At 39.2% G+C, this 24,016-nt stretch overlaps 1 protein-coding gene across 11 annotated transcripts in view; it reads right to left on the minus strand.

Moving 5' to 3' along the window:
- Nucleotides 1-24,016, minus strand: part of IQCG (IQ motif containing G) — a 33,797-nt gene that overhangs the window by 9,016 nt on the left and 765 nt on the right. For 3 of the 11 annotated variants that reach the window (XM_036447100.2, XM_036447099.2, XM_036447097.2), the window contains exons 2-6: nt 20,833-20,925; nt 19,460-19,721; nt 12,851-13,062; nt 9,038-9,166; nt 4,690-4,771 (exon numbers count right to left, since the gene is read on the minus strand). In XM_036447100.2, the coding sequence (XP_036302993.1) occupies nt 4,690-4,771; nt 9,038-9,166; nt 12,851-13,062; nt 19,460-19,721; nt 20,833-20,852 (705 nt within the window). In that variant the 5' untranslated portion in view covers nt 20,853-20,925. The other 8 variants (XM_036447091.2, XM_045583929.1, XM_036447092.2 and 5 more) reach the window with 7 other exon arrangements.

Below are 24,016 nucleotides of genomic sequence, written 5' to 3' on the forward strand. Positions count from 1 at the left end.
TCACAGAATCAAATAGTATTAAACTGGTATTCTTTAACCAGTTAACTGCCACAATATTTTAAATTTAACTAAAAAAGGTCTGCTGCTTGCGTCTATAGATGCTTGTGGTATATAAATGTTAAATACTGTTTGTACAAAAATATAGTTTCAAAAACTCAAGAGAATGTTCTGGTCATGTTTCTTTATCAAATTGAACGTTAAGTCTTTCAGAGCAACAATATGAGGATCAGAAATGCAGAATTAAAACTCTAGGACAGTGGTTCTCAACCTTCCTAACGCCACGACCCTTTAATACAGTTCCTCATGTTGTGGTGACCCCAACCATAAAATTGTTTTTGTTGCTACTTCATAACTGTAATTTTGCTACTGCTTTGAATCATAATGTAAATATCTGTGTTTCTGATAATCTTAGGCTCTGCAGGGTCGCCTAAGACCATCGGAAAACACAGATATTTACGACTCAAAACAGTAGCAAAATTACAATTATGAAGTAGCAACGAAAATAATTGTATGGTTGGGGAATTGTATTAAAGGGTTGCGGCATTAAAAAGGTTGGGAACTACTGCTCTAGGAGTTCCTGTCCATGGCAAGCTCCCCACACGATCACTATGTAACTGTGAATAAGGTCATACAACATTGGTCTGCAGTTACACTGTGCCAAGTCAAAGGCATCTGCTTTTCATGTTATTACCATGGGCCTCTGATTACCCTGAGTTCCTCTCTGTATTTCTGTTCTATACAAATGTATAGCTTTCCATGGCAAAGTGTGGAAACAGAAGAGGAATACTGAATGTATAATACTGACAGGCCAGTGATGGTAAAATCATGATCAAGGCATACACTCTAATAATGAACTGAAGCGTCATTCCACTTCTTCATCTTCCTAGTGTGCAAAACAGAGAAGCAGTGGATTACAGGTCAAATGCCTTGAATTGTATGATTGCCTTTTAAGAATATCACTAAGAAAAGATCTGCCTTCACCACCACCCGCCATCATAACCCTGGCTGTCCAGTGTCTGGAGCTCCCCCCACGATCAGGGTCTGTGGACTGGACAGCGTATTTGTGGGGCTTTGTAGAAGACCAAATTTTACTTCCAAAACTGCCGTCAGATCTGAACTTCTGGAATTGTTACTTGAATTTAAAGAAGTATGAGTAATGGAAAGAAGGAGTTGGCCAGTTAAAGTTAATAAGGCTCTGGTGGCTGCACATTATCATGAGCCAAAGGATTTTAATGGTAGTGTCTGTTTTCATAATTGAACATAAAGTACGACAAGAGTACTGGTTCCTGGAATTTTTGGATGCTACTGTCTGGAAAAGTTGGATTTTGTCTTACAACTCAGGCTGTCCTGTCTGGTTGGAAGGAAAAAGGAAAATGGGAATGTGGCCTTGATAACAGCCACAGAAACAACTATCGTTCTGTGTGAAATTAACATTTGTATTTGTCTGTCTATCACTAAAAATGCTGGCTGATTTTCTAAGAGTCTACGAATAAAGTCTGAGCTAAGCGGAGTCTCCAGTTATAAGATATAAATGAAACCTAATCAAGACCAAATTCTAAAGTTTCAGGCTCCGGTTCCACCCACTTCCACTTGAACCATTTTCTTTCCAATAGTAGCAATTTCCTCTTCTCTTTCCTTTTGTAATAAAGTTTCCACACACCTCACTGTCTTGGCTGATCTCTTCTGAGTAAACTCCTTAAATATGACGCCTAAAACTGTATGTGTTATTCTGTCTGTCTAACCACAACAGGACAGGGAATGGTTTTTCCTGCTGTATCAGGGCCCACAGTGCCAAATTTCAGTAACCAGAACAAAGAGCAAGTACTCCACATGCTTTCAGAATGTATGGTAATACGGTGTCACATTGTGAAGACTCTGGTCACAGGAAGGAAGAAGAAGGTAGAAGGAAGAGGGAATAAGGAAGTAGGAAGAAGGCAGAAGGACCACTATGAAAGGAAGACTGAGAAGTTTAAAAAACACAGGGGTAGGCAGGCAAGGCTGTTGCTACAACTAGTGGTGGAGCTAGGCCTAAATTCAGATTCTCATGTGACGACCTGGCTGAACCTCCAAAGAAATTGCTGAAGACAAGTTAGGTCTTCCCAATGCTCAACTTAGAAGAGTCTTCTAGGGACATTATTTTCATTCACAGTTGCTTCTTTTTGGAATCAGTTGGAAATTTTAATAATTAACAGGGTCTTTATTTCTAATGTCTATTATTTATCACATACCAGCTTTGAGTTGCTAGTAAATTTAATAAGCGTGCTTTCTGTATTTTCATTTAATTCCTGAATCCATTTTGGACCACAGAGAACATCAGAGTCATCTCAACCTATTCTTTTGGTATTCTCTTAACCTGGCCCCCAAAAAGAAATTAGTCATCAAAGTGTACAAAAAGCGGAGGGGACTGCCCTGGCTGAGTGACTCAGTTGGTTGGGTGTCGGTCTGTATACCAAAAAGGTTGTGGGTTCAGTTCCCAGTCAAGGCACATACCCAGATTGTAGTGAGTGGCCAATCAATGTTTTTCTCTCACATAGATGTGTGTGTGTTTTTTTCTTTTTTTCTCTCTCTCTCTTTTCCTCTCTGTCTAAAATTAATTTTTAAAAAATATTCTCGGTGAGGATTTTTTTAAAAAAAGGTGAGGGGCTGGAGTGAAGAAAAGAGCCAGGTAACATGCAAAGTAGTAATAGGATGGCCAGAGAAAAAACAAGTATGGCTTGAAGGCTGGAGTAATTCAGGCCAGTTTTAGGATATCATGCAAAGTTTTCAGGATAGCACTGGGTGTCCCAAAGTCCAATGACCATGGATGACAATGGGGTTGCTGAATAGAGAACGAAAGGGTGAGGGATTCGGAGTGCTGCAGTTGACTTAGGACCACCCACAGTCTAGACATTCATTGAACCCAATTCTAAGGGAAGATAATCGTGATTAGCCCCTGCGAAGGAGGAGGCGCAGAATGCCTTCCAGCCAGCACTAGAATACAAGTCGGCACTAGCAGAGTCAAAGGGCAAGAGTTTGTACTCAGAATCACTGAGCACCACTGGGAAGGTCCTCTTACTATTGTAATAAGGTAAGAGGGTTCCAGGACATCCAGCTTCATGCACTTTGACTCCTTGGGAAGCAATTTGTTCAGAAAACCTAAGGATACTATGTACCTAGGAACAAAGGCTAGTGGCCTTTTTTAGACAATTCTTCCAAATATATTTTTAAATATTCTTCTAACTCCCATTCAGGGAATAGTGACAATTCCCTGATCTGAAGCATAAACTTGTCCAAATAGCTAGGTAATGATAAACTGAAATTAGGCCATCATTTTTAACTCCCTAAACTACTAATAGTGTTTGTCATTCTAGTAGAACTAATTTCTAAGTGACTAAGTGGTAGCCCAAACATTACTTTGTAAGTCAATTGCTTAAAAGTTGGATGTATTTTCTAATAGAGGTAAATTAGATATAAGGTTAGGTTCTAATAACCATAAAAACTCAGTAAGTCCATTCCGTATCTATATATATAAAGACCTACGTGACCTTTATGACCGCGTGATCAGAATGACCAGAATGACCGATTGGCCAGTTGCTATGATGTGCACTGACCACCAGGGGACATATGCTCAACGCAGGAGCTGCCCCCTGGTTGTCAGTGTGCTCCCACAGCCAACCTCCCGTGGCTGGCCAACTTCCCACGATCCCTCCCCCCGGCCAGCCAGCTGCAATCGGCCCCAATCGGCCCGATCACCAGCCAGGCCGAGGGACCCCCTCCACGCACGAACTTGTGCACCAGGCCTCTAGTTTAAAATATAATATAAATGGCCCTCCCTGGCCCATAGCTCAGTTGGTTGGAATGTCATCCTGCTATTCCAAGGTTAAGGGTTTAATCTCTGGTCAGGACACATATAAAAATCAACCAATGAATACCGTATTTTCCGGCGTATAAGATGACCCCCTAATTTTACAGTTAAAACATAGGTTTAGGCCTATATTTCATTGTCTAAGACTACCTCCCACTTCAAAGAAAAGACTTACTTTGCCATCAAGATCTGCAGGTAATTTTTGTGCAATTTTGGTCTTTTGCCCCCGATTTTCGGTTGACTTTTTTTCGCCTCAAAGGTCGTCTTATACGCCGGAAGATACGATACATGAATAAGTGGAACAACAAATTGATGTTTCTCTCTCTCTCTCTCTCTCTCTCTCTCTCTCTCTCTCTCTCTCTCTCTCTCTTTCTCTCTCTCTCTCTCTCTCTCTTTCGATTCAATAAATAAATAAATAAATAAATAAATAAATAAATAAATGTTTAAAAAAACATACTACATATGCCATTATTAATCCTAACCATCATGTATAAGAAGGTTCATGATGTGCTTGATGTCCTTCCAAGGACTATAGTTCCCATCTGGTTCGCTGGAGTGAGGCTGCCTGGGATAAGGTCTCGGTAGGGAAGGAGTGGTGGGACGGTGGGTGGGATGGGAGGGTAAGGCTGGCTGAGAGCTCCAGAGTGTTGGGATCTCACAGAGTTCTATCCTGGACATACCTGCACATCTCAGACCCACTCTGTAGTTACTCTCTTCAGATTTCCAATAGTAAAGGCACCCCAGGAGAAACAGCAACTTTTCATACAAAACCTGGCTTAAGAAAAACGGCTTCTATGCTGCAGTTTTAGCTCAGTAACTTTTGGTGTTGCCCAGGAAATTCTTACCTGTACTTCAACTTCCCGCTCTTTTTTGACATTGTGAAGCTCCTTTTGAAGAGATTTTATTCGTTTTCTTCCTTTTTCCTCCCTAGAAGAAATAAGAACGATTTGTGTTCAGAGCAGTGCTTCCCCAACTCCAGTGTGCACAAGGACCACCTGGATGCTATAAATCAGATTCCCGGCCTCTCCCTGAGGTTTTTATTTCAGTGGTTCTGGGGCAAGGCCCTGGAATCAGCATTTCTAACAAGTTCCCAGGGGATGTTCATCATGCTGGTTCATGGAGCACACTTTCAGTGACACGTTTTTAAAAAAACATTTTTAAAAAATTTATTGATTTTAGGGACAGAGAGGAAGGAAGGAAGGAAGGAAGGAAGGAAGGAAGGAAGGAAGGAAGGAAGGAAGGAAGGAAGGGCAGGAGGGGGGAAGAAAACATCAATTCCACCCACCTGTGCTTTCATTGGTTGACTCTTGTATGTACCCTCGCTGGAGATCAAACCCCCAACTATGGCAAATCAGGACCCTGCTCCAATGAACTGAGCTACCCAGTCAGGGCTCGGTGATATTTTTGAAAAGACTGATTTGTTTTAGTAACTTGGAGGAGGATTTTTTTGGCTTATCAGTGTTGTATCTAAAATTGCTGCTGCTGAATTACTTACACTAAGTTCAAGGTCTTGGTTAAGGTGATAACCACCACATATCACACAGGCACATTCTCACCACGCTAATATCTTGTTCCCCAAGCACCTTTTACCTAATGTGTTCAGTTCCACTGCTAACATTTGACTGAATCATTTATTCACTATAAAAAGTTGCAAAAGTGGTGAATTTGTAATTTTATCATTCCTTCTCCATTTATGAACTGGCATTCTTCTGTTTAAAAATAAAAGCTTCCCTTTTTCTCACCACTCCCACCCTACCCCCCAAATAAAATAAAATAAAATAAAATAAAATAAAATAAAATAGCTACTGCTGAAAAACTAAGACGAGAAGGTACAGGAAGAGGATAAAAAGAATCTTTTCTGTTCTGAGCACTTCACATATTCTTACCTTGCAGTAACCTTCTGAGTGGTCTCTGTCATTATCCAATTTGACAAATGAGGTAATGGAGAGCTGAGGTAACGTGTGGTGGACATGAGAATGTGCTCGCAGACCTCCCACCACAGGGAGTGTAAGCAAACATAGCTCAAGGCTCTGAGATCCTTCACTGTGTGTGTTCGGAGGCCTCACATCCCACCGACTGCTCCCAGGTCTTTTCTATGGTTGACTTTGAATATATATATTTTATTGACTTTTTTTACAGAGAGGAAAGGAGAGGGATAGGGAGTTAGAAACGTCGATGAGAGAGAAATATCTATCAGCTGCCTCCTGTACACCCCTCACTGCGGATGTGCCTGCAACCCAGGTACATGCCCTTGACTGGAATTGAACCTGGGACCCTTCAGTCCAAAGGCCGATGCTCTATCCACTGAGCTACACCAGTTAGGGCTATGGTTGACTTTGGCTCAAGGGTTCTCTGATGACCTTGCCCAGAATCCTTACACTGCAGGCGGTCTCTTCCAGTCAACCTCCCCTCTCCTCCACTTGGGATCCACCCAGCACTGGGTCTGAGGGCTCCCTTCCATTTTCTTCACTCAGGTGACTAATCTCATCTTGGCATCCACCTCTCAGAAGACACAGACCCAACACACTTGCCACAGCCATACAAACAGTAAATGGCACAGCAGGATTCAAACTCAGTACTGTTTGAGAACTTACTTTTTGTTATGGTTTCTGCTTACTCTCTGTTTATCTCCAGCAATCCCATTTCTTAAGTTTAAAACAAGCAAACAAAATAACAAAACAACATGGAGATAAACAAAACTAAACAACTGTCTTAGCTTGCTCGGGCTGCTATAACAAAAATACCAGAGGAGCCTGATTAGTTAGTTCAAGGAAAGAGACTTTGTTAATACCATACAATTCATCCTTTTAAACAGTACAATTTAGTGGTTTGGGGTTTATTCACCGTTGTGCAACCATCACCACTATCCAATTCCAGGACATTGTCATCATCCACCAAAGAAACCCTGTACTCATTTGCACTCCCTCTCCATCCCTCTCCCCTCAGCCCTCTACTTATGAAACTTCTTTTGGGGGAGTGAGGAATAGGGGTTGGGGAGGGGAAGGTCATACAATTAGCGCACATTGTAATATTTCAAAATAGAATAGGAATATATGAGGAAAAGTACACAATCTGCCATCTCCCTTCTCCCCTCCGATTCTACTCCTATGAGGTAACCAATGTCAAGCTTTTTGATTGTATATATACTTTCACATCTCTCTCTAAGCTCTCAAATATGTAAATGAGCATGTATTCTTAATAGAATGATGCTATATATATAATACTGTAACTTTTTGGCACTTATCTGTATATGAAAAACATTTCTTCGACCAATCATAACTATTTCATCCTTTTTAATATTATAGCTGTATGTTTTTATTTTATAAAATTAATCATCATTCAAGTACTCCCCCGTTGAAGGACATTTATGCTATTTCTAGGTATTTGCATTGTGCTGCAATAAATGTTTTGCATATATATCTATTTCCCCCCCCTATAAGCTAGATTTCCAAAAGTAGGAATGCTGGGTCAAAAGGGTATATGTATTTTGTTTAGCTTTTCTGTTAACACATTTATTTTCTCCCTTAATAAAGTGAAAATTGAGAAAATACTTAGAAATTAAAAGGTTTTTGGGCCCTGGCCGGGTAGCTCAGTTGTTCAGAGTGTCATCCTGATTTGCCAAAGTGTGGCTCCCATTCCCTGTCAGGACATATACAAGAGTCAATCAGTGAACACATTAGTAAATGGAACAATGAATCAATCTTTCAGTCTCTCTTTCTCCCCTTCCTCTCTCTCTAAAAATAATCAATAAAAATAAATATTTTTTGGGGAAAAAGATGGTCTATAAAAACACCCCAGTAACACACTGGCATATATTTCCTTCCAGTTCTCATTTTCTATACATGTTTTTGTTAATTTTATTATACAGATGTGATAATACTATATTATGTCTAGCCTTTCTTTTTCTATGTAAAATTGTAATAAACATTTTCTCCATGTTATTATGACTTTGTAAGCAGTATTTTTTAACAGCTTCATAATATCATCCATCAAACTATAGACACTCTTTGATTCTGTAATTCCACATATGGAATAATAAAAGATTCAGACATTTGATGATGCATATTTACGTACAAAAGTGTACATTGACACATTTATTGCTACAGCAAACATTTGGAAACAAGCTCAATATTCAAACTCAAGGAATGGTTAAATAAATTATGTAATAGTACATATGTAATAGTGAATGGTATAAAATTAAAATCAGGTGTATAGCTTTTCATTTTCATGAATAAATCACTTTTTAAAAAGTTTTACCAATTTATTCTCCCACCAGCAATGTACACAACTGCTCATTTTCATGCTTCCTTGCCAACTACAATTGTTAAATTTATAATAGTAGCTATTATAAACTTATAGTGAGCATTTACCGACTATGTGGCAGGAACTATCCAAAGTGTTTTACTTGTATAAATTAATCTAATCTTCACAATAACCCCAGTACTGAATTTATCACCAATACCAAGGCACAAAGGAATAGTAACAAATACAAAGAAAAACAATTCCAGCCGAAACTGGCTCAGTGGTAGAGTGTCGGTCTGCGGACTCAAGGGTCCCAGGTTCGATTCAGGTCAAGGGCATGTACTTTGGTTGTGGGCACATCCCCAGTAGTGGGTGTGCAGGAGGCGGCTGTTCGATGTTTCTCTCTCATCGATGTTTCTAACTCTCTATCCCTCTCCTTTCCTCTCTGTAAAAAATCAATAAAATATATATTTAAAAAAGAAAAAGAAAAGAAAAACAATTCCACCTATGCAGACAAGGTCAACACTTTCTCATTCTGAGTATTCAGGGTTCATATAAAGAGACTTTTATCTTGGTCCCAAAGCATTTGATTGTGTTGAATGTTTTAAAGCAATGAAAATCTTTGAAATTAGTTGAAAGACTCTGGAAAAGTAAGCTTCCCTCAACATGATTTTTACTGTTACCGTTCGGGAATTTTCAGTGAACTCAATCTTAAGAAAGACTACTCTATGATAGGAAGAATATTCTTGAAATATTGTACATACAGATAACAGGAGCCCAGAAACTTGAATTGTTGTCGGAGCAAAACTAGGAATACAATACAAATGTCTGACTTGTAGTTATCCTCCCGGGGAAGCACAAACTTCACTTGTTTTGGAAATCAAGGACTTGTGGTAAATTTTATAGCACTTTAAAATGCAACAAAGAAGACAAAATTAGTATTACTCTGACCTGTCAATGATATCATAGAAATGCATTTTGTTTTTCCTCTCTTCACTCAGAGATATCAGGAGATTGTTGAAAGTGCCTGAATTTTGTAACTCCTGCATGGTTTCTAAAATCACATCACTGAGAAATTGCCTGTAAGGAGAAAAAATGTAAGTTAATAAGATTCATATTTCACTACAGTCACAAAGGGCTATAGAAGTCACACAAGACCCAGAAGGAACATCATATCTAAGTTGGAATTATTTCTGAAGTGCCAATGTAGTTTAATATTAAAAAATCTAAAGAATTCATCACATTAATAAAGGCAAAAGGAGAAAAACCATATAATCATTGCAATAAGTGCAGAAAAGGCATTTGATATTTTATTGTTTTATTTATAAACAATAAACTCTCTTAGAATGCTAGAAATAAAACAGAACGTTCTTAATCTGAAGAAGTTTACATACCAAGGGCTGAGAAACATTGAATGTACAGTATAAGATATATAAACATTTAAAAACATGTAAAAGTATATATGTATTGGTTTTTTGTTTTTTATTGATTGATTTGAGAGAGAAACATCTATCTGCTGCTCCATTCATCCATGCATTCATTGATTGCCTCTTTTAATTTTTTTAATATATATTTTTATTGATTTCAGAGAGTAAGGGGGAGGGAAAGAGAGATAGAAACATCAGTGATGAGAGAGAATCATTGATAAGCTGCCTCCTGTACACCCCACACTGGGGATTGAACCTGCAACCCGGATATGTGCCCTGACCGGGAATTGAATCTTGACCTCCTGGTTCATAGGTTGATGTTCAGCTACTGAGCCATGCTGGCTCTGCCACTGGTTACCTCTTGCATGTGCCCGGCCAACCAGGATCAAACCTACATATTGGGATGATACTCTAAGTGAGCTACCCAGCCAGGACTATATGTATGGCTTAATAATATACATACATACATACATACATACATACATACATACCTACCTAATAAAAGAGTCACACCCAGCTGGATTGGCTTAGTGGCTGAGCATCAACCTATGAACCAGGAGGTCACAGTTCAATTCCCGACTCTGGGCTCAATCCCCAGTTGGGGTGTGCAGGGGGCAGCTGATCAATGATTCTCTCATCATTAATGTTTCTATCTCTTTCTCCCTCTCCCTTCCTCTCTGAAATTAATAAAAATATCTTTTAAAGTATCACAATTTACAAAAGAATGATTCAGAAGACAGTTTATCTTTGGAACAAGCACTACAGGGCTGGAATCAGAGGCTTCAATTGTATCTGAAGTTATTTTATTAAAAATAGAAAGCTTTAAGCCGAGTCGGGTGTGGCCAGGCCTGTAGCAGCAACAGCCAAGTCCAGGGCAACCGGGTCAGGACCGGCAGTGACCAGACCCGGAGCAGCTGGTTGTGGAACAAACCAGAGCAACAGAGGCCAGGCCCGGAGCAGCCAGGCCCGGAACAGCTCGCTCCTCGCCTGCCCCTGCCCCACGGCTGCCTCTCAGACATGGCTGGAAACTTTTGCGGGAACTTGAGGGTCTGCTGAATCAAGTGATGAAGGCTTAGATCTGGATGTGTTGAGTTAGTATAGTCCTGGGGTGTTGATCTGTGAGTGCCTTGGGTGGGGCCTGGATGAGGCTGGTTGTCCTATTAGGAAATGTCTTTTGTGTGAAGTGTATCATTGGGCATGTGGAGGTATTATTGATATGAGAAAATGCTAAGTAGCAGATTTGCTATCTGAGGGGGGATTTACTATCGGGGAAAGGGAGGGAGGAAGAGACTGAACATAAACTGTGCACCAATGGATGAGGATGAGGGGGCAGAGGGTGGGGTGGGAACCTGGTGGAGGGGGGAAGAAACGAGGAACCTATGTAATAATATGAACAATAAAGATTGATTTAAAAAAAAAATAGAAAGCTTTAAAGCAATCATGGTAAAATGTCGATTTGATGGTTATATAGATAATATCCATTATTTTATTCTTTGCAGTTTTCTTTATTTTTGAAATAGTTTATGTTAAAAAAGTTAAATCATTTTAAATTTACAAAAGAGAAAGACCTGAATAAAACCCTCACCTTTTAGAGATGAGTAAACCTAGGCTCAGAAAGGTTAAATGACTTGCCCAAATCACACAGCCAATCTGAGATAAAGCTCGAACCATGAATCCTAGTCCATTGCTCTTTATATTCTCTTAAGTAGAAAAATTTTAAACTCCCATGTAATGTTCTGATATAGAGTTAGCAAGAATCACACTTACACTTACATAGTAATGTACTAATAATAATTCACATAAAAAGATTCAATAAAGTTTTTTCATAATAATTAAGTATATTGAAGTCAAGATACTGAAAAGCCATGAGCCTCATCCTGAGAATGAAAAGGGCGTTAATAGTAAACAGGACATCTTCCTGTCATGTCTGCAAATCTGAGCCAGATTGATTTTATTTTTCATTTTTATTTTTTAATATTCTTTTTAAAATATTTTATTGACTTTTTACAGAGAGGGAGAGGGATAGAGTTAGAAACATTGATGAGAGAGAAACATCGATCAGCTGCCTCTTGCATACCCCTACTGGGGATGTGCCCACAACCAAGGTACATGCCCTTGACCAGAAATGAACCTGGGACCTTTCAGTCCATAGGCCAACGCTCTCTCCACTGAGCCAAACCGGTTTCGGCCAGACTGATTTTAACAAGAGCATTACTCCTCTAGTGAGGGTGTAATGCAGGGGTCTGCAGACTTTTCCAGTAAAGAGACAAGCCATAAATTTTCTGTTATAACTACGTACTCAGCTCCGCTGTTGAAGCATGAAAATAGCCATAGACAACATGTCAACAAATGAGCAATGCTGTACTCCAATAAAATTTATTTTCAAAAACACACTACAGGCTGGATTTGGCAATTACTACAAGCTCTCGCTTACCAAAAATCCTTACCATAATGTTATTCCTTCTTTTTTTTCTTTTATTTTTTTAATGTTATACCCTCTTTTAAACAGAATAAGTTTAAAACCAAGGTACATTTATGAATAAATCACAAGGTACAGAAAGTTGACAAAAACTGCCTAATGAGACAATGGAAATTGAGACTGACTTTAAAAAACCATCAGGATTAAAACATTAGCTTGAAATCTGGCTACTTTGATAATGTCTGTCTCTTAGTAATGGATAAAGCATCACAATAGCTACCAATTTATGCTGGACACTTGACTGAAGCCTCATTTCTAATCCTCACACTAATGTTGCAGTTATTCTCATTTTTTAAAAAATTGCAAATAAATACTCAATACTTGCTTCACATCCTTAAACTCCTATACTTTCCATTGTATCACACTTCCTCTAGGCCAGTGGTCGGCAAACTCATTAGTCAGCAGAGCCAAATATCAACAGTACAACGATTGACATTTCTTTGGGGAGCCAAATTTTTAAACTTAAACTTCTAACACCGCTTCTTCAAAATAGACTCGCCCAGGCCGTGGTATTTTGTGAAAGAGCCACACTCAAGGGGCCAAAGAGACGCATGTGGCTCGCGAGCCATAATTTGCTGACCACGGCTCTAGGCAATCTTTAGCTAACTCTGTTATCAGCACTCACTTTGGATACAAGGACCACCCAGAAGTGAAGAGGGCAGCCAGACACCTGGCACTCATTTTTATTTTTTATTTTTCCCTTATATATATTTTTAAATTATTATCTGTGTACATATCTTACCACTGGTCCCCCCCCCCCCCACACACACACAATAGATGCCCTCACTCCCCATTGGCACTCATTCTTTATCCACCCAGAAATACACGTACACTTCCAAACATGCTCTCCTTCCTTACCTATCATTCTGAATTTTTTTCAGTGTCTCTGTGGAAAGAATAGACTGCCTTGCGTGTGAATGGAGGACGAGGTCTTGAACTTTGTTGAATTCGCTGGCTAATTGGCCTCCTTGTCTGATTTCCGGCAGCCTGGGTTCTTCTTTAGTCCCTTTCCGGACCCGTGGAAGGTTCTCTGTTTTTTTTTCTTCTAAATTCATTTCATTGTATTTCTTCTAAAAAACAAGAAACGATGTTTTACGTAACAGATTTTCAAAGAGTAAAGAGACAAAGCTATCCAAGGGCCTTCGCCTACATTTTTAACCTCATTTTTGTCTAGGAAATGTAAGGCCTAGGAAGCTGGTTTTCTGATTGCCCTGTTTTGCCTCTTCCTTTATGCGTAGGCATTTGGAAAAGGAAGCAAATGTGTCAAACTGATTTACTGATGAATAGAGATAGGAATTTCTAGATGAGAACTTAAAGGAACTAGCTAAGTGTTCTATTTAGTCCAGTCACTAGTAAAGATGTTTATATAGCATACATTATGTACAAAATAGGGCATTAGACTATAAGGAAAAAGAAAAAGTTATTTCCTGCAAGGGATCTCTTTCCAAACTTCGGTCCATTACTTCGCTTCTGAGAGAGCCTGGTATATTAGTATAGTTTCATCATTCCCATTCCATGTATCAAACAAATGGGGAGGGGGGGGAAATCTACTTGGAGATGTCGTTATCTATAAAAATGGCTGTAAAAATGGGATAATGCTAACTAACAGTTCAACTCCAGGTTGTTATAAGGCTAAATAATGTGAAGTCTTTGGAAGAAAAAAATCCACACACATACTAAGATTTAAAAGTGTATATCCAATGACATATAGGGTAATGGCATAGTTACATTTATGAAATTGAACAACTATAGTACTATGAAGTAAAAACAAAACATTATTTTAAGAGATCCATCATTTTCTTTTTTAATATATTTTATTGATTTTTTACAGAGAGGAAGGGAGAGAGATAGAAAGTCAGAAACATTGATGAGAGAGAAACATCGGTCAGCTGCCTCCTGCACACTCCCCACCGGGGATGTGCCTGCAACCAAGGTACATGCCTTTGTCCAAAATCGAACCTGGGGTCCTTGAGTCCGCAGGCCGATGCTCTATCCACTGAGCCAAACCGGTTTCGGCAGATCCATCATTTTGTAAAATATATTTTTACTGATTTTAGAGAGACGTGGAAAGGGAGAGAGAGAAATATCAATGATGAGAATCATTGATAAGCTGCCTCCTGCATGCCCCACAGTGGGCACAACCCAGGCATGTGCCCGGATCGGGAATCCAACTGTGACCTCTCGGTTCACAGGTCTATGCTCAATCGCTAACCACACCAGCCGAGCAAACCTTTATTACTTATACTTCTACAAAATCAAAATCAGAACCTCTGTTAAGTCAGAAAATTTTGTGGATGAAGATCATTAGCCAGAATAAAACATCTCAAAAGTTGTGTTCTTTTATTTACTGAAGTGGTGACTACTGCTGAAGGCTGTTTATAAATTTGGGTTTTTCATTCTTTCTTGAATTTCTATGATGGTAAATTCTTTTTTTTAAATATATATTTATGATTTTTTACAGAGAGGAAGGGAGAGAGATAGAGAGCTAGAAACATCAATGAGAGAGAAACATCAACCAGCTGCCTCTTGCACACCCACTACCGGGGATGTGCCCGCAACCAAGGTACATGCCCTTGACCGGGATCGAACCCAGGACCTTTCAGTCCGCAGACTGATGCTCTACCACTGAGCCAAGCCAGCTTCGGCCAAACCTGGGACCTTTTAGTCTGCAGACCAATGCTCTACCACTGAGCCAAACCGGTTTTGGCTGCTTCTTCTTCTTCTTCTTCTTCTTTTTTTTTTTTTTAATGCCTGACAGTATCATTTATGAATAATAATACTTCATCTTGTTAACTGATTATCTTTTTTATTTTTTGGTTTTTGTTAACCCTCACCTGGGGACTTTTTTTTCCATTTATTTTTTATTTTTTAAATATATTTTATTTTTTTACAGAGAGGAAGGGAGAGAGATAGAGTTAGAAACTCTGATGAGGGAGAGTCATCGATCAGCTGTCTCTTGCACATCCCCCTACTGGGGATATGCCCGCAACCAAGGTACATGCCCTTGACTGGAATCGAACCCGGGACCCTTCAGTCCCCAAGCCGACACTCTATCCATTGAGCCAAACCGGTTTCGGCTCCATTTATTTTTTAAGAGTGGAAAGAAGGGATGGTTTATGGATGGGAGGCAGGGAGGGAAGGAGAGAGAGAGAGAGAGAGAGAGAGAGAGAGAGAGAGAGAGAGAGAGAGAGAGAGAGAGAGAGAGAGAGAGAGCGCACGCTGACCAGGGCTGGAAATTGAACCTGATACCCAGGTATGTGCCCTTGATCGGGAGTCGAACTCAAGACCCTTTGGTGCATGGGCTGAGGCTCTAACCACTGAGAACACGAGCCAGGGCTTTCTTACTGAAGGAGACAGTAAGCAGGAAGGAAACACTAGTCTCCTCTGTACTGTTTGTAACTCTCTTATCATGAATCAGAGTTCTTTTACAGGCATCGAAAGGCTTAATTCTTGGGTTTCTGATCTTTGTCATTCATAAATTGATAAGGAAATTAATTTGTTATAAAATACCTATTCATGTGTATTAAGGTCATTTAAAAATTACCCCAGAACTCATAGGATTTTAGCATTGGAAGAGACCATATAGATCATTTTCTTAAAACTCCATCACAATTTACAAATGAGAAAACTAAGACCAAGAAAGTGAAATGAATTGTTCATAGCACACAACTGAACTGCAAAGGTCTCCTTGACTCCAAATCCAGTGTTCTATTAAAATCCTGTGTAAATTTTTAAAAAATGTTTTTATTAACTTCAGAGAGGGCGAGACAGAAACATCAATGATGAGAATCATTGGTTGGCTGCCTGCTGCAAGCCCCACACTGAGATGGGGCCTGCAACTCGGGCACGTGCCCTTGTCCTGAATCGAACCCGGGACCCTTCAGTCCACAGGCCAACACTATTTACTGAGCCAAATCAGTTAGGGCTAAACTTTTAAACTTTATTTCATCTTTTAAGTCTTTATTGTTGAAAGTATTACATAGTCCCACTCTCCTTGCCCCGATTAACCTCATCTAGTCGCCCTCCCCACCCCCACTCCAGGCCTTCACCACTCTCTTGTCTGTGTCCATGGATTATGCTTATATGAAAAGTTTTAAACTTTAAAAAAAGCTTTACAAACCCAAACCCAGATTATACATATAATAATAATTTTTAAATTATAAGGAACAATTAAAGGGAACTTTGTCTAGTTACAATATGGACTTCTTTTTCAGTTAGATATAGAAAGCAATTTGTTTTCTCATTTATGTAGTAACTTTATTCTTCTTTTTGTATTTATTTATTTGAGAGAAACATTGACTTGTTTCACTTATTGATGCATTCATTGGTTGCTCCTTGTATGTGCCCTGACCCAGGATCAAACCCACAATTGTGGTGTGTTGGTACCATGCTCTAACCAACTGAGGTACCTGGCCAAGGCTTAAAGCAATTTTCATTTGTCAGAAATAAGAATATATTGTGTACCAAAAAAAGCACCAAGAATATATTCTGTACAAATTATATAATGTTAATTTTGCTAAACTTAATAAAGATGTATGTGGGTTATTTTTTATTTGGAATCATTATTAATCACTTTATTTGTTGCTCTTTCTAGACATTGGTCCACTTCCACATGGAAAGTAAGGAGTATCTATTTATAGTTAATATTCTGTAGTGATACAAACCAGTTACTGAAAAAATTTTTTTTAACATTTGTTTTTTTTAATATTCAACCGAGGATATCCTTATTGATTTTGGAAAGAGAGGAAGGGAGCAGCAGACAGAGAGGAACATCAATTCAAGATAGAAACACTGATTGGCTGCCCCTTGCACACAACACAACAGGGGTTTGAACCCGCGACCTGGGTATGTGCCCTGACTAGAAACTGAACCTGAAATCTTTCGGTGTACCGAACGATGCTCCAACCGAGCCACACTGGCCAGCAAACTAAAAGACTATAGATTCATGGCCCAATATGTTTTTGTGTGTATAATTATAAGCATTTGTAACTCCACAAAGCTAGTTTCTTCTTAGATCACTGTAGTATTTTTAATATCCACATTAGACCAAATGTGTATCACCAAACTTTCAGAATAAGTTAAGAAATAGCTAACCTCTGTCAATCAGATGCAGTTCCAAATCTCAGTGACTGTACATGCACTTTCATCGTTTAGGGCTGCTCTAAAGTTTAAAACCTTTTCTCTTGCTTCCAAATAACCCATTGCTCGTAGTATATAACAACCCAAATATAATGTTCACCTATCCTGTGTAAGGAAGTTGAGCACTTAAAAGTTTCCCTAATAAATCCAGTGCTTTTTCTCAACATAAATTACACAAACTATTCTAAATGTTTAACATTTATTTCAGTGTATTATATTCAAATACTAAATGGGACACAATTATAATTAATATTTGAGCATATTATGAAATCTATCACACAAATCAATTCATGTCAATATACTTTACTCTAAAACAGCTTCACAGGTACACACAAAATAGACAACAAAATTTGCTTTTAAAAATTTTTGAAGTGTACTACTTTAAATTACACTAATTTATTTTCACAAAACAGCCATTTCCAAACCCTGTTTGTAATTTTGGCATAAAGCAAGTTCAATCCACTCGAATCTTGTGGTTTGTCATCCTATAAATGATGCTATCATAGCCAGGATCCATGTTCCAAATGTTGTAAGAGGTGATAATCACAGCCAAGGCCAAGGAGATTGTTACCCAAAGTACCATGTTGAAGACCACTGCATACTCAAAATGATACTTATATGCAAGGTTGTAGGGACTTGCTGGGTTCTTCTCTTGTTTTGTCTCAAGGATAGTCCTCGTCTTCCTCACAAGTGATGTGTCGTATGATCTGACAGTCACTAGTTCTACCACTGCATTCCCATCATAAAGACTATACATGTCATCTGCAAACTTCTGCAGAGCATCAACAAGGACCTTAGAAGCATCTCTGAATTGCTCAGATTCTTCTCCGTAATGTTTCCCAATTTCATCCAAACTTGCCAGTTCCAGTGAATATAGATCAGGAGAATGATCCTTGGCTAGATGCTTATGTCGAGACAGCAAACTTGAAATATCACACAGAACTTGCAGTTCAGAAAGAAAGAGCAGGTCAACTTCATTGTTACTACTCAGGGAATTAAGGGGAAATAAATGAAGAACAGAGTTTTCTTGAAACAGGCGACGGCGGAGCTGTCCTAAGGTTACTGAAAGATCTTCAAAAACTGAGTTGGCCTTCCCTACCATATACACTCTTTCCTCACTGGGAGCCAACTGCAAAACTACGGGAGTTTCTTGAGAAAATAAGGAATGAATGGAATTGGCAACGCTGTCAAGACTGAAAGGAGCTGCATTCTCCAGAGGGTAGGAGGTGACGCTGCCTGGGGGTAGAGCGAGCCTGTCCACTCCCTTCACCGTCACCAGCACAGTAGCCTGAGGACGATGGAACAGGTTACCCACGGCTAGTCCAGGCCAAGCAAGTTCTTCTTCCACAGAGAAGCCCATGGCCAACGCAGCCACGTCTGGGATTCGCTCTCCTGGTAGAGACCAATTGCCATTGCGGAAAACAACATACTCTGGTGATCGTAACACACTAAACTCATTCCCCCAAACACCCGCCACCAAGGACAGAAGCAGGACGAGCAGGGCCATGGTTCCCCGCAGGCCACCGCCGTGCAGGGCAGCTCGCAGGGAAGGTGAGTGGTCACCGCAGCGCCAGGGGGTGGCGTGTTCCAGCTGGTCCCGCCTCCCTGAGGCCGCCCCATCGTTGCCTCCACCGGGACAGCCGCCGCTTTCTTCACCAATCGCCAGCTACCAATAAATATGTATTTGCATTTAAATTTTTTATCGTGCGTTTAATCCCCAGGTCCGGAAAAAAAAAAAAATTTAAAAAAAAATTTTTTTTATCGTGTATGTATGACCTAAGTTACTAAAATTAACAAGAGCTTAGTCACTTATAAATCTCTTGTACACTACCAGGGTGGATTTTTTGATAACTAAATACGTGCTGTGAGTAGTCCATGGCATCGCTGAAAATGTAATGACTGACACAATAATGTGGTGGGTATTCAGAAGGGCAGGTTAGAATATATTCTGAAATGACAACAAAGTCATTTTAAATGGTTAAAGCAATGTTTAGAGGCGTCAGCATTGAATTTCCTCCACCTAGTGTTCAGTTAGCTTTTAGCAGCTGAGAAATATAAATGGGACCACTCAGTCATGTATCTGTATATACTGTACTTATACCTATTTAACTACAGGCCTTTTGAACAATGCCAGCATACTGGAAGAAAAGGATATTCTGGCTGGTAACGAACCTTGAGATATGGCTATTTCACTCCAACGGAGAGTCCATATTTCAGGTAATAATTATAGGCCTTATCTGAGATAAAGATGCTATTGCCCATGTTACGTTTAATGACATAGATACTGTAAATGGAGAAATAAGAAAAAATAGATTCAATGAAATATACCATGGTGTTACTTTGTCTTCTTTCGTACTGAATAGGCATGATATAGTTGAGAATGGAGAGCTGGTCTGTGGTGTCTTCCAGAACAGCACAGATCCTCAGTACATCTAGAACGGAGAGTGCCTCTATGATTTCTGGGATGACTTCTTCGTCTGCTTCTGGGGCTGTTTCTTCTTCTACCACTATCCTGGGTGGTTCGCCTATCACTGACACCATCACCTCAGGTTGCCAAGGATTTAAAGAAAGATTTGAGGCTTTCGGTTGGCTTCTACAGAAAAAATAAAGAAAAAAATAAGTCAGCCACCAAATGCTTTAAAGTTAAACTCAAAAGCACAGACAGCATGTAGATTGGCTCCTATGAAGTCTATATTGTCATATAACCAAGATGAACAAAAGAGTTTTGCACGTGATTCTGCTAAATACCTCAGTGACATTTTAACCAACCATAAGCAAGCAACTTACTGTTTAACAAAGTTATGTGATGCATGTAATTTGGCTATGCTTAACCAATTTGAATTAACTTTTTTTCTAGCAACATCTTTAGATGCTACTAACCAAAAGTGCCTCATGATTAGTGAAAAACACTAATTTTTATCGTACATACACGATAAAAATTTTAAATGCAAATACATATTTATTGGAATGTGGTATCAAAGTGGCCCATATGATTCTCACCTTCATGCCCTTTTGTAATCTCTCCCACATTGAATAGGACTAATCAACCTATGTAACTAAAAGAATATTGTGGGGTCCAAGGCTAGGTTATAAAAGGCTAGGTTCAGGCCGTGGCCCAGTAGCTCAGTTGGTTAGAGCATCCTCCCGATACACCAAGGTTGCAGGTTTGATCCCTGGTTAGGGTACTTACAAATATCAACCAATGAATACATAAATACGTGGGAAAACAAATCAATGTTTTTCTCTCCCTAAAATCAATGAAAGAAAAGACATTGCAGCTTCGCCCATATGCTCTTGTCTCTCTCACACTGTGGGAAACCAGCTGCCTTGTCATGGAGACACTTAAGCAGCTCTGTGGATAGGTTCATTAACATGCCAGCTCTATGAGACATCTGGCAGAGGATCCTCCAGCCTCTGGCAAGTCTTCAGATGCCTGCAGGACTGGCTAACTTCAACCTTTTGAGGGAACCCAACCTAGAACCATCCAGCTCCAAAATTCCTGACCCACAAAAACTGTGTGAAATAATGTTTATATTGTAAGTAGATAAGTTTTGGAGTAATTTGTTACATAAAAATAAATAATTCATAGAAATTTAATGTAAGGGACAATTTAAATAAATACACACACAATACTAAATCTCTATCCCTCTCCTTTCCACTCTGTAATAAATAAATAAATAAATAAATAAATAAATACACACAAAATAGAAATTTTGAACATACACTTCCATTCTTCTTAAGTTAGCTTTGTTAACTTCCAAGGTACATGTATAACCTCACAAAAATGAAGTCAGCTAAAATGGGAAGAAAACATTGAGATTAGTTTGAGTATTGAATGACATTTAAGTTTTTTCTATGCTCTCCCATTCCGAGAAAATTAAAGAATTACAAGAGCTGTAGTTTATCCCATCTTTTTGCTATTAGAAGTTTTAGAGGTAGAAGAACCATCATGTGGTGCAGGTCTACTAGGTCACCAGCTTAATTATCAACAGGTAAATGCAATCTTTGAATCTCTTCTTAAGGTAAATTAATATCCAACATGGTGTTCATACTTTTTATTATATTCTGATTTTTTAATTGGTAACCTCTATAAAATACTTACTTTTCTGTTACCCTGATTACTAAAATATTTCATTAATCTTTCCTCTGATCTGTCAAGACAGCAGAGTTGATTCCATCTGGACTTAAAGAACACTCGAGACTACACTTAAAAATTTTTTATTTATTCTGCCAAAACCGGTTTGGCTCAGTGGAGAGCATCGGCCTGTGGACTGGAAGGTCCTGGGTTCGATTCCGGTCAAGGGCATGTACCTAGGTTTGCGGGCACATACTCAGTGGGAGGTGTACAGGAGGCAGCTGATCGATGATTCTCTCTCATCAATATTTATAAATCTCTATCCCTCTCCTTTCCTCTCTGTAAACAAAAAAAACAAAAAACAAAAATTTTTATCCTAAAAATCACAGCTACCAAGATGTTAACCCTCCTCCGTAAACCAGAGTCCTTTCTGCTTAAAAGAGCTTTAAATTTTCTATGGAGAATTTTGCTCTATACTGAATGAATAGTGAATGGTTAAGTGTCCAGTGTGGTTTTGTTCACACAAAAAGGGGGTGGTACAAATGCCTCACACAACAAAAACTTCATATGCAAAAATTCTAACATATGAATCAGAATGTTTATGTAAATTTTGAAACAACCATACTCCAAACTAGCCAAACTTTCTGGTGCAAGGGCGGTCTTAGGAGGAAGTAGCATGATTTAATAAGGTCTTGTTCTTTTGTGTTATTTTTCCATTTTTTTTTCAACTTGTGGCCTAGGTCCATGTGCTTCACATAGTTAAGCTAGAACTATGCTTACAGTACCCAGTTCTTTTGTTCTGTTCTAGCTTCTCATTCCTCAGTGATAGAAACCCAGGAATCGTTCCTGCTTTCTCCTTCAGATTGACATCAGCATCCTCCAATCTAACCCACACCAAGTCCTGTGACTGTACCTAATATTTCCATATTCTCTAACACCATGCTAGACCATGTTGTTTCTTGCTTGACTACCCTAATTGCCTCCAAATTGGAAGTGATCTTTTTTATTTAATATATTTTTAATTGATTACTAGAGCAAGAGAGAAGTAACATCGATGAGAGAGAACCATCATCTACTGGCAGCCTCCTGCATAGCCCTTACTAGAGATGGGGCTCACAACCTGGGCATGCGCCCCGACCGGGGATCAAACCAGTGACCTCTTGGCTCCTGAGTCCCTCTTGGTTTCTGGGTCAATGCTCAACCACTGAGCCACACCAGCCAAGCTGAAAATGATCTTTTTATATATATTCAAATTATATTTTATTGATTTCGGAGAGGGAGGGTGAGGGAGAAAAAGAAACACCAATAATGAGAATCACTGATTGGCTGCCAGTTGAGCTGAAAATGATCTTTTTAAAATGAAAGAGAGATATTTTAAAATTGAAAATCTGATCACAAAGGAAGATGGGGGTGGGTGAGTGGGTGGGAAGAGATGAACCAAAGAACTTATATGCATAACCCATGGACACAGACAATAAATAGTGTGGTGAAGGCCTGGGGCAAGGGAGGAGGGTGTGGGCTAGAAGAGGTCAAAAGAGAAAAAAAGGAGACATAGGTAATATTTTTAATAGCAAAGATAATAATTTTAAAAATCCTGATCATGTTCCATATATAGTTTCCCTTTGCCTTAGGAAAAAAAAAGTCTTAATTTTGCCTACAAGGCCTTCATGATCTGTCCTTTTCCATATCTATCTGGCACTGGTTTTTTTTCTGTTTTTTTGTTTTTTCCCCTCTTCTCTCTCATGGTTCTCATCTTATAAAGTCCGGTCAGGTAGCAGTTTAAATTAGTGCCATTTTGCTAGGTATCTGCCTTTTGCCCCTCTAAAATCTCCATCATTTCCCGTGCCCTGAGATTCTAATCCTCATGGAGTGCATCATGCATCAGTGGGGAATTTCAAAAGAGATCCGTAGAGTAGGATTGTAAGGTCCCGTGTTTATTCCCCCAGCTTCCACTCTTCCATTAGTTGGCTGTTTCTCTACCAAAGGCCATGGCTCCTGTCAGGCAATCCTCTCCATAGCGCTCTCTCCTGGGGGCTCAGAGAACTTCATCCCCATGCGCCTGGAGAATGCATTAGCCCTTACAGTTTCACTCTTGACGACACCTTTGTAAGCAGACTCCTTATTAAATTCTCTTCACCTTCCAGCACAACACTGACACAATGACCTACAATGACACACATACATTTCATATACGGCATCTATGTAAATACACATACATGCAAGTAACCGAAAAAGTTTTATAAAACCATTTACCTGCAACATTTGTGATACATTCTGATATTTTTTATTCTATTGCATGTGCCTTAGATCCGGATTATAATCATGATCTAATGGGTGATGGATCACCTGCAGTTTGAAAAATGCCTTGACTGATACTTTTGCAAGTGACACCTTCCCTCACTCATCCATCAGGCTGGATCTCCATTCCTCTGTGCAAGCACGGACTGACTGCAGGGCTCTCTTCACACTTTGTAATGTGTATTTCCGTTTCCCCCATTAGACTGTTAAGTTCCATGAGATCAGGAACCTTGACATGGATGCTCACGATTGTATCCTAAGTTCCAGGCACTATGTTCAATAAATATTTTTAGAATGAATGAACAAAGGAATCAAACTCACAATGCGTTAAATTCCTCCGAGGAACTTAATGCTAGAATTGTTAGCATATTCTATAATAGTGGGCTTTCTAGTATATTTCTAGGATACAGGAAATTAGATGGGGGGGATAGGCTATAAACTCTATCCTGATGCATGTATAAGGATCTGACTTGAAATATGATGGATATACATCTATTACACAAAACTCTGGA

This window comes from Pipistrellus kuhlii, unplaced genomic scaffold, assembly GCF_014108245.1.
Source record: "Pipistrellus kuhlii isolate mPipKuh1 unplaced genomic scaffold, mPipKuh1.p scaffold_m20_p_2, whole genome shotgun sequence".
Taxonomy (NCBI): Eukaryota; Metazoa; Chordata; class Mammalia; order Chiroptera; family Vespertilionidae; genus Pipistrellus; species Pipistrellus kuhlii.